We start from the raw sequence: 10,216 nt of genomic DNA, 5'->3' as shown, positions 1-10,216 counted from the left end.
GAAAAGGAAGAATTGGAAGGTGAAAGAGGTAATGCACGGCGACCCTTCAATATCAAAACTCAAGGTGCCACATGACTTAACCATGGCCCAAATTCAACACTTTATCACACTTTGGAAAACCTTCGGGACGATAATAAGTATGATACATTGGAGGATGACAATTCTTTGGAAGCACACAAGAAGTGGCGAATATTCCGCTACTTCAAAGATGTGGTTCCTCGGTGCAACTCACACGTCTATGGACAAGACCATGTGGAGGACATGCCCCTTCCCCTCCCCACCCCCAAGGAAGTTGGTTGGTTGTCTAGAATAGGATATGGGACGTCCACCGTTTGGCCAAGCTTGGGTGGGATAGTTGTGGGCTATGTCCATCATCCAAGCAAGACCAAGAGTCGGCGGTGCATCCTGTCTACAAGTGTCACGACACACTGAGGTTATGGAGGATGGTCAAGGAGTGGTTACATCTTGATAGTATAGATACCTACAAATGAGTGACAGAGAGAACAATGAAGAATTGGTGGATTAACATGTCTAGAGAGATGAAGCCAAATAGAAAGGTAATGGCATCTATCACCATGCTCACCAACAGGACTGTATGGAGTGAAAGACGGATTTTTCGTAACTAAAGGCCTTGGTCTCTGACACTACTACAAGCTATCAAGAAGGAAGCAAGCCTCCGGGTCATCGTGTGTGCAATGCGTTTGGAAAGAATCATGCCAGGAGAGTAATAACACTTTGTAACATTTTTTTCCTTCTACTCAAACTATTTTCTTCTTACTTAATTAATCGATACGATGCGCCTAACGACTTCCTCTCAGTTATCCCTTGTCCCTATGCAGCTAGGAAAAACTCTCCCCTCCATGCTTCACTAGCGAGTCCGTGGATACTCCTACCGCCCCGGCGGTCGGTGATGGTGACGGGAACCCTGATGCATCCGCGCTAGTTGGTAGTTTAGGTTAGGTTTTTTTTAGTTCTCGCAAGTGCGATGCTCAGGGGAATAGTGGCACTTCTTCTTCGAGTTTGTCTTCCGGACTTTGATTCTCCTCGAGTTCGCCCGTCTGGCTGTAGTCAACGAAACTTTTGCATAGATTCCTGCCATCTCCTTGGAGCGGCGGTGTAACGATTTCTCGTCATGTGGTGAGAATTGGTGTCAGATGCTTCTATCTATGCAAGGATTCAAAGGCGACGACCACGGCTCCAGGCGCTGGTCCTTAGGGGTACGTGCACGAAGACTTCCTGCTGTCATTGGAAAGGTCCAGCCGACTCCGGTAGAGGAGCGGCAACAACGGCGTGTTGGCGGTTCATTCTGGCAGCAGTAGCGGTCGTTCAGTGGTCTTGGAATCTCGATGCGTTGTACTTCCGGTGAACTTTTATAAAAGATTTGATCCTTTGCAAAAAAAAAGAAAAACTTAATTAATGGATGAGGTAAATATTTTGGCCCCGTTAGGAAAAGAAAGAGTCAGTCACGATGAACTAAACAGACATCAGACCAACATCAGACAAAAATAGTGATAAGAATATCAGATGGACATGGTGTATAATTCACAGCAATGATTTTAGAAGAACCTCAGAAGTTACGAAAAAGGGTTTTCCCCCGCTTTATATTATAAAGCAATAAACCAAGCATCCAACACAACAGTACAGAGTACAATAAGTCATAGAGTCACGCTGGGGGCACAGCAAGACAAGCCCCAAAGAAAGCTAAAAATGGAGAACTAATCCGGCTCGGGGGGCGGTGGCGGTGGTGGCGGAGGTGGAGCAAAGGCCGATGCCGAGGAACGAAGACTCGCAATGATGTTGTTGATGACATCTCGGTCGCATCGCTTGCTAAGCGGTCTCCAGATCTGTAAGAAGCCACACATTTTATAGATCACATCAGTCACACGGAGCGGAATTACGCGTTCGATGACTAGTTTATTACGGGTACACTAAAGGGACCAGGCAAGGGTACCCAAAGCCACCCAAATGGGGGCGCGACTAGCGCCAGGGAGCCTAAGGACCTCCCCAAACAAATCCGGGAGGTTGTCATGGCACCAATTGCCACCAACCACCTCCCGGAAGCAGCTCCATAGGAACTGCACCGCAGGGCATCGAAAGAAGATGTGGTTGCAGTCTTCCGGTACCAAACAAATGGGGCAGAGGCCATCCCCAGGCCATTACGTTTTCAGACCTCCGTGCCCGAGGGCAGGCGACCTCAGACCCATTGCCAGAGAAATATGCGGATTTTCAAGGGGAGTTTGATCTCCCAGAGCACCGAGAGCTGCACCGGACCAGGGGTGGGAACAATCGCCTGGTATAGGGATCTAGTCGAGAATCTACCGCTTGGCTCGAGATGCCAAGGCAGCGAGTCGGGTTCAAGGGAGGGGGAGTGGAGGGCAATACACTCGAGCAATTCATCCCAGAAGTTCACTCTGTAAATTCGTAAGCATATCATCTTGGGTTCTGATTTAACTCTTAAAGTTTTATGAAAGGTCAGCCGAAAGCACAAATGAACCCTTTTTCTCGAAATCTTGGTTCGTTGCTTTATAATATAAAGCGGGGGAAACCCTTTTTCTCGAAAGCAGAAATGAACCAGCGATGCCCAAAGGAGTCGAGTGCGGAGAGTTTCATACTTGTGGGAATGAAAGTGAGAACAATAGCAACAATGCTAATGGCAACATACAGATCGAACAGAATCACTATCTCTATCCCTAGAGCTGTGCTTCCTCAGCCTGTACAGAGTTCCAAAATTCCCAGTGGTATTCACAACCACTGAGTTCTCCCAGGATCCACCACCACCATAATAATCCAACCCATGCCTCAAAATGCCGAGGAAACAGCCCGAAAAGAGCTACGAAAGAGAAAGAACAGGATCCCACCTTAGTCACCTAACTATATCACTTATTTTACCACCGATGAATGGCCGCGACAATTCATGCTGTCAGCTTGCATAAACCCCATTGCTGCCCTTGGGGAATATACCTTGGCCTGGCCCGAGGATGGACAGCGGGTCAAACCGGTTTTTGCGCTCCGCGAACCGCTCCCAACGCGGGCCAAAGTGTTGGTGCCAGCCAGCCGGAGTTGGATGGTGAGCCAAGTACTGTTTTGCACCGATGCGCACTCCGGCGGTGTCAGCTATGTGGCGATGACGGCGGAGAAGCTCTTGGAGGCAGTGGTGGGAGCATCCTTCATCAGGGTTTGCAGAACGGAGAATGCCAACCACGTACATCACCTGCTCTGTGGACCCGGAATCCGGTAGCACGACCGATGTGTTAGTGCCCCACCTGCCAGATTAACAGAGTAACAGTTAAATGATATATCTCAGCAACTACCAGATCATGACCTGGATAAGAACACAAGATGGAGAAGAAAATTATATAGTTGACATCCTGCAGTTCGGTGTATCCTGACTCAGAAATGTCGTCTGTTTAAATGTTTATAGATACATGTCTACACTGGGCCTGTTAAACTAGTAGTTCAGTACATTGAACATGAATCGTGAGTCACAAGCTAGATGTTTTGCTAAGCCTCAATCAGCTAAGAGTTGACTTGTATTTGAAAGCCATCTTGCAGGCAAACTAGTGTAAACTTATTGGTAGAAGTGACACCTCGCAGATACTTGAATGTGAGGTCAATGAATCTTAAAAACATACAGAATGTGTGACTTGTGAACAGCGTTATGCATCAAAGCAAATAAATTTGTAGTTAGTCAAATATTAGTTTTATCCCAATTAAAAGAGCTTACATGCTGATGATTGACCTGGATGGCAGTTATTGTTTATAATGCATTGCGATAAGCTTATCTTATCTGAGCGTAAATAAACCAAATTGCATTTTTTTAACTGCAGGACAAATCTCAGTTTCTTTTCTTTTAAGGAGAGAGCAAGTATCTTTGCTTACATATCTCCCTGTACTTAACAAAGGTTTCATCAAATAAAGAAGATGCCACTCATTGAGCCAAAGCTATAGTTTGAGTTAAATCATACGATGCTGGCGACAGATGTCATTCTATTTGAAGGACCCACAAAACATGAGACAATCATTAACAAGCATGCAACAATCGACCAACAAAGCCACTGTAGGTGTGGACTTTCTACCAGAAATATTGTAGACATACATAGAACTTTCCAATAAGAAAAGAGTTCGCAGCATTAAACAACCGACCGAGCTAATATTCTCATTTTTGTGTGTGTGTGTGTTGTGTCCAATGTTAGTACAAAGCAGGGCTGCAACTTTTCTGCCCTCTATACCCACTCCGTAGTAAAGGCGAGTGAGCAGTTTTTATTTCTTATGAAAAGAAGAGTGTTGGGACCAAGATGCCTGTATACTAATGAAGACCGTAAGTAGGCGGCTAGGCGCACAGAAGGATGCATCACACATCATTTATCAAAGATAATACGTTCTCTTCCAGACCTTTACAATATACTGTACAAGAGAACGCACCCAAATCATGAATGCTATCCATGAAGACCACAGCAGGTGCTTCCAAAGAAGAGCAGAATGGTGCCCCACGTAGAAATATGGAATAAATGATATGTTCTCAGGCCTGTACTGCCTGCTATAGCAGTATAGATGGTAGAAAATGGGGCAGCATGCTAATGCCAAAAGGGACTATCCCATGCCCGGTGAGCAGAGCTGATTAATTCTCAGCACTTTGGTTACATAGAAAAGAACTTCGTTACTAAACGAAAATGATGCGGAGAAAGGCTTGTCCAACTTGGACTGCTTGGAAGCTAACGCAGCTGTCAAAAACAAGGTTACTTAAATAATCGGTAGATAATATTTTCTTCTATGAACAATGCTTCCACGTATTGATGTGCCCCCCAGCCCCAAGTTGCGATATCTTAATGTAATGTCTACAATACATTGCGTTGATTAGTAGCACAGCTTACTTGTCTCTGAGGAGTGGATAGATGAGGATGAGCCCCTCAAAGTTATCCGGTGAGATGTTGTCCATGAGAAGGTCCCTCAGGTCCCTGATCCCGGCCTTGGGCACGAACATGTTGAGCCACGGGTGGTGCACCTCCCAGAGCCCGCTGCTCCTCAGGCTCATCTCCTCCATCCTCACCCTGTTGAGGAAATCAAAGTAGGACACCTCCACACTGTACAGGTGGGATGCTATGTGGCTCATCTGCACTGAGATGGCTTCCACCACCTGAAAATAAACACATGCACACACACTCGATCATTCATTCCCAAGCCTTGACAAGTTCACACACACACACAAAAAAAAAAAAAAACAGTTCTGCAGCTTACGTGCTCCACATTGGTACTCTTGCGCTGATAATCATGAACCGAAAACTCTATGCAGTAGTAGATCTTAGGCCTGCCCTTGGTGCCAAAATCTGGGCTGAAGTCCATATTTGCAGGGAAGGCGATGGAGGAGCTGTGAAGGGACTGTTCGTTCAAGACGATGAAACCTTCTACGTAGTCCACCATATCCGGCATCGACACCAGCAACTCCTGGTCTTTGGTGAAGGTGCCAAAATCGTCGTAGAAGGCCCTCACCCACTTCACCTGAATGAAGTCGAAAACCTGATTAATCATCTATGCATGGCACAGGCTTACACTACACTAATGAGAACAAGACGGGTGTAACGCTGCATACATACTTTCTGTGGAGCTTCCTGCAGCAGGATCCTTGCCCTAGTTATGATGCCAAACTGGCCAAGGCCTCCCAGAACAGCGCTGAACAGCTCTGCATTCTTGGTGGGCGAGCATGTCATGGTCTCTCCCCTGCCTGTTAATCAAAGAGGAGCACAAAATCTACTGCCCATCAGCAACCAAGATGTCGTTGGCCAATGGAGACAGAGCCAAAAGCCAAATAAGAAGATCTTGTCCTTTTTTTGCCCCCTCAGCATGCATCTCTTATCGTACCTGTGACTACCTCCAGCTGTAGAACATTGCTAATCTGAGGCCCATGCTTGAATGTCTGCCCGCTGATGCCGGCATTGGACAAAGTCCCACCAATGGTGATGTAGAGGTAATCAGTCCAGGACCTTGGAGCCAGCCCAGCCTTCAAGCTCTGCTCCAGGAGCTCTATCCACATGGCTCCGCCGCTCACATCAGCATAGGAAGCATCTCCTTCTCCTCCTTTGTGCAGCTCTATCTCGGCAGGCAAGGAGCGCATCTCCACCACAATGCCATCGAGGGCCTGGGCCTGTCCATGAATGGAGTGACCCGCACCCCTGGCCGCCACTGTCACCTTGCCTAGAGACGAGGCAGAGAGGAAGCTAAGAAGCAGAGAGATGTCCCTCGGGGACTGGGGCTTCAACACCGCGGACGGGGAGTGGAAGAGGATCCTACCGAAATCACTGGACGCAGCGATGGTGGTGGGGAGCAGGTTCAAGGGGCCAAAGTCCATGGGGCTCTGGATGAACTTGTATGGCGAGCAGAGGGAGAGGATGAGGATGAGGAGGTTAACTCTTGTGCATACCATGGCAATCTCCATGGCGTGCAGTGAGTGAGTGATTCTTGGAGGCTGGTAAAAGAAGAAAGGTGTGTGCGCGTGTGTGTGTGTGTGTGTCACCGCAAGGTGTATTGTGGAGGCAGCTGGAACTGGAAGAAGGGATCAGCAGCGCATTATATGGCTTTTGGGCAAAGGCGAGAGAGAGAGAGAGAGAGAGAGAGGATGAATGAAGAAGAAAGGGATGAGCAGGGAAGAGGGAGGGGTCTTAAAGGAGCATGAGAAGGAACTCACTCACTCACTCAACAGCTGATGAGGTTTTGAAAGGGGTTTCCCTTGATGAGGAGATAAAAGGAAGCACTAAAAGACTAAAGGGAGAAGCTGTCACATACCCAAAAAAAGGCCACCATGTGATCTTCCTTCTCTCCCCCTCAGCAGTCTCTCTCTCATACACACACGCGCGGAAGCAGCCGAAACAAACCGGCACAATATAAATGAGGGAAGAGTGCACTCCTGTCAAAAGGAAGGGCAAAGACAATGTAGATCACACTGACTGCACCCCTTTTCTGTTTTGGAATCATACTTAAGTCAGCTCCATGTGATTCTATTTCATCAGCTCCCACTTTTCTCCCCCTCAATTTTCAAGTGCTGTCAAGCATGCAATTTTTTGTAGATTACCATGCGTTCGTTAAATAATATAAGATCCATGACATGCAAGTAGACTAAAGGGACAAGTCCATTTGTACAAAATCTTCACCAAAACCAAATGCTTACTGCCTTAACAATGGAGAAGGGCTTCTAATATATATTAAAAAAAGAGCTTGCAGGACACCTTTAAGAAACACACATAGCTCAGGGACCCAAAAAATGGTTGACTTCTGGTTATTCAACAAACAAGGGGTTGCTAATCTTATGGCAATGGATGATGTGTCCAAACTTAATTGACTCGACAAAGTGCAATATTTATCTCCTATTTTCATCCTTCCCCAATGTGTACTGAGCGAGCAGAGGCCACTTGCTACTACTATATATAGAATGGGTTCCCTAAACATTAAATACAGTAAATACGGCTACAGAGGTAACTAGATCTTTTCTTCTGATACTCTTTCACATAGTTCGCTATCCTCATTGCTCTTCCTCTGTGATTTACACAAATGTGTATCGTGTGTTTAGCCTTGTCTTCATCTAACGCAAACTGCTGCCTAAATGTGAAGAGAATATAATCTAGTTAGATTTCTCGAAAATTCAAGAATAGAATCCTGGAATAGTGTCAAATAGCTGAAACTGTCTGTCCACACATGGATGCAAGGTCTTTCAGAAAGAGCGATAAATACAGAATCGGCAGAGATTTCTTCCAATATGCTCCCTAGCTCACCACCACAGCCTTCCAATCATCATATCACATATGAACGTGTAGTCAATATCTAGCGCAACTGCTCCTCTACAGCATTAAAGTTCCCTTTATAAATCCCAAGATAGAAGTGCTCGATCAGCAGTGACCGAAATTCTTTTCGAAAAAAAAAGCAGTGACTGGAATTATACTTTGATAAAGGCATCTCTAGTAAAGTTTTGTCATGAAAGAAGAAGATATGGCATGACCTCTACGTTGAAACGTAATCTAGTTGTCTACCAAGTGGCACGAAATAAGTTTCTTTACTCACATAATAAAGCAATAAAAACTCCATTGACAATCGTGTTGTGATCTACCTTAGACCTTGCAAACGAACAACAAAGCATGTCACACCACAAATACTATTTTTCTAAAGGGAGGCAAGAATACCAAGTGGTTTCACCTTGCAAACGAACAACGAATAAAGAAGCATGTCACACCAAGTGGTTTCAAATGACATTGGAGAGCGAGAAGTCACCCCCCTCCCCGCGTCGCTCCCGCGAGCAACGAGGGGAAACCCTAGTCGCCGCACCTTCTAGCCCCCACCTCCCCCCTCGGGAGGGGGGGGGGGTCCTCTCCTCTCCGTGCGGTGGTGGGCAGTGCGGGACGTCTACTACGTGCGGGGGCGCATCGCTTTGGGGGGCGAGGCACTGCCGGCGGCAGGACCTCGGCGTGGAGGGATTCGTGGTGACGGCGAGGGCACATGCCCGTGCTGGTGGAGGCGGAGCGTGCCCGGCAGTGGTGGTCGTGGCCACGATCCAAATCTGGCAGGCGTTTGATGACGGGCGTCGCGGGGGCTGGCTGCGTCCTGGTGGGGTTGTGGCTCTGGTCGTGGACCGCGGTGGCTCGCCGGCAGCTGTTGCAGAGTGCGGTGGCTGCCGGTTAGATTCGCTCGGATCTGGCCCCTTGTTGCCGGCGGGCGGCTCAGGGTCGACCCTCGGGGTCCCGGCGCGAATGCGGGCTGCCACGACGTGGTGGTGGCCCATGGCGATGGTCTGGGTCGTTTCACGGCGAAGGCTGGGCATCTTCGGCGTTGGTCCGTTGGTGAGCAGCTCGTGAGGTGGTTCCCCTCCATCCCCAAGCTGTGTTTGTGCAGGAGGCGTCGATGGGCTGGACTTTTCCCAACTCTGTTCACCATTGAGGAATGCTCCGGCGCCAGGGGGGCCACGGCGGCATCCTTGCCTCCCGTCTCGTGGCAGCATGCCACCGGGGAGCTCGGGTGGGGCAAGGCGGGGCGGTGTAGGTCAGAGGCGGGGCATGAACCCGGGGGCTGTTCAGGGGTTGGAAAGGAGGGACCTTCCTGACCGTATCCTCTATCGTCTTGGTTACGAGCCTGGGGCAGGGATGGAGTGGATGCCATGGATGCCAGGGCGGCGGCCTTGGTGGCGGGAGCCACGGCGCTCGGGGGCGGAGCACGCGGCTCACGCGCTGTCTGGTGACCATGGCTGTGCGGGCAGCGTGGTTCCCAGGGTGTGACGTCTGATGCCGATGGTGCGGTCGACCGTGCCTCATTGGGTGACGGTGAGTGTTAGCCGAGGTGAAAACCTGTTCTGACTTGTCAGGTCGGCGGTGGCAGCATTCTAACGTCATCCCCTTCTTGGAGGCGTCGTCGCCGGTACTCACCATTCGTTGTGGTGCTCCGAGGGAAACCCTGACCTACGGAATGGGCGGTGGCGGTGCTCCGGTGTCGCTCCCTTCCTGAAGACGCCGCCTTGGAGCCCATGGGTCGTCATGCTCGGCTTCATCTCTTCACGGTGGCTTGTCCACGGTTGAGGACCCCGGCGACTCCATGGTGATGCTTATTGTTCACCTGTTGTTGTCTTGGAGTTGTTTGGAATAGTGTGGCTGCTCTCGGCGTCTTTGTATCATGCCTTGGGTGTGTGTGGATGGTGGCATGTGTTTGTATCGGTGTGTTTGGTCGGTTGGCTCGGTGATGAGTGTTTTATATATAAAGCCGGGGGAAATCCTTTTTGGGTAAAGGGAGGCAAGAATAAGCTTGAAGCAACAGAGAAAATAAGAGCCACTTGAGTTGGTTAGCTGTACAGTTTTGGCTTTGGGTCTTAGTTTCCTCTTTCTTTTGTAGTTATATAGCTGGCTCTTGGTTTCATGTTTTGCTGGTCGTTTTGGTTGCAAGACTTGTAGTCACTAATTAAGACGAAATGACACATATTTCTTTGGGAGAGAGGGGGAAATGTATTCCTGGTGACCACTTCACCATAGACCAACCCGATCTCCTGAAGCAGGGGCAGAGTCAGGATGCCATCATGCAAGTAACAAAATGCCGCATTGCCGGCCGAGTGGAGAGTACACAATGTGTGATCTTCCCCAAGATCTGAGACCATTTCAGATAACTTTGGGCTCTCCAATCCACGAGCTAGGTGCTAGCTCGGTCCTCGTGGAGAAAACAAAAGGTGGGCCACCAAGTCCTCCCTAGATCTCCC

At 48.7% G+C, this 10,216-nt stretch overlaps 1 protein-coding gene across 1 annotated transcript; it reads right to left on the bottom strand.

Annotated features, from left to right (window-relative positions):
- Window positions 1–2,590: 2,590 nt before the first annotated feature.
- LOC119333514 (cytokinin dehydrogenase 3) lies at window positions 2,591–6,669 on the bottom strand. The gene is made up of 5 exons (XM_037606389.1): window positions 5,857–6,669; window positions 5,592–5,719; window positions 5,236–5,496; window positions 4,872–5,134; window positions 2,591–3,263 (listed from the first exon to the last, which is right to left on the bottom strand). Exons 1-5 carry the CDS (start codon window positions 6,428–6,430, stop codon window positions 2,921–2,923), a joined length of 1,569 nt encoding a protein of 522 aa, XP_037462286.1. The 5' UTR covers window positions 6,431–6,669; the 3' UTR covers window positions 2,591–2,920.
- Between the last annotated feature and the right edge of the window lie 3,547 nt (window positions 6,670–10,216).

This window comes from Triticum dicoccoides, chromosome 1B (genome assembly GCF_002162155.2).
Source record: "Triticum dicoccoides isolate Atlit2015 ecotype Zavitan chromosome 1B, WEW_v2.0, whole genome shotgun sequence".
Taxonomy (NCBI): domain Eukaryota; kingdom Viridiplantae; phylum Streptophyta; class Magnoliopsida; order Poales; family Poaceae; genus Triticum; species Triticum dicoccoides.
Note: the sequence above shows the minus strand (reverse complement) of the source record. Positions and strands in the feature narration are given on the sequence as shown.

Bases quoted from the DNA above. Each gene is read 5' to 3' on its own strand.
- LOC119333514 (XM_037606389.1), bottom strand. From the start codon at position 6,430: ATGGAGATTGCCATGGTATGCACAAGAGTTAACCTCCTCATCCTCATC. The intron at 5,720-5,856 runs GTACGATAAGAG...TTTGATTAACAG, and splicing joins ACAGCTGGAGGTAGTCACAG to GCAGGGGAGAGACCATGACA. The intron at 5,135-5,235 runs GTAAGCTGCAGA...GTTTATTTTCAG, and splicing joins AGAGTACCAATGTGGAGCAC to GTGGTGGAAGCCATCTCAGT.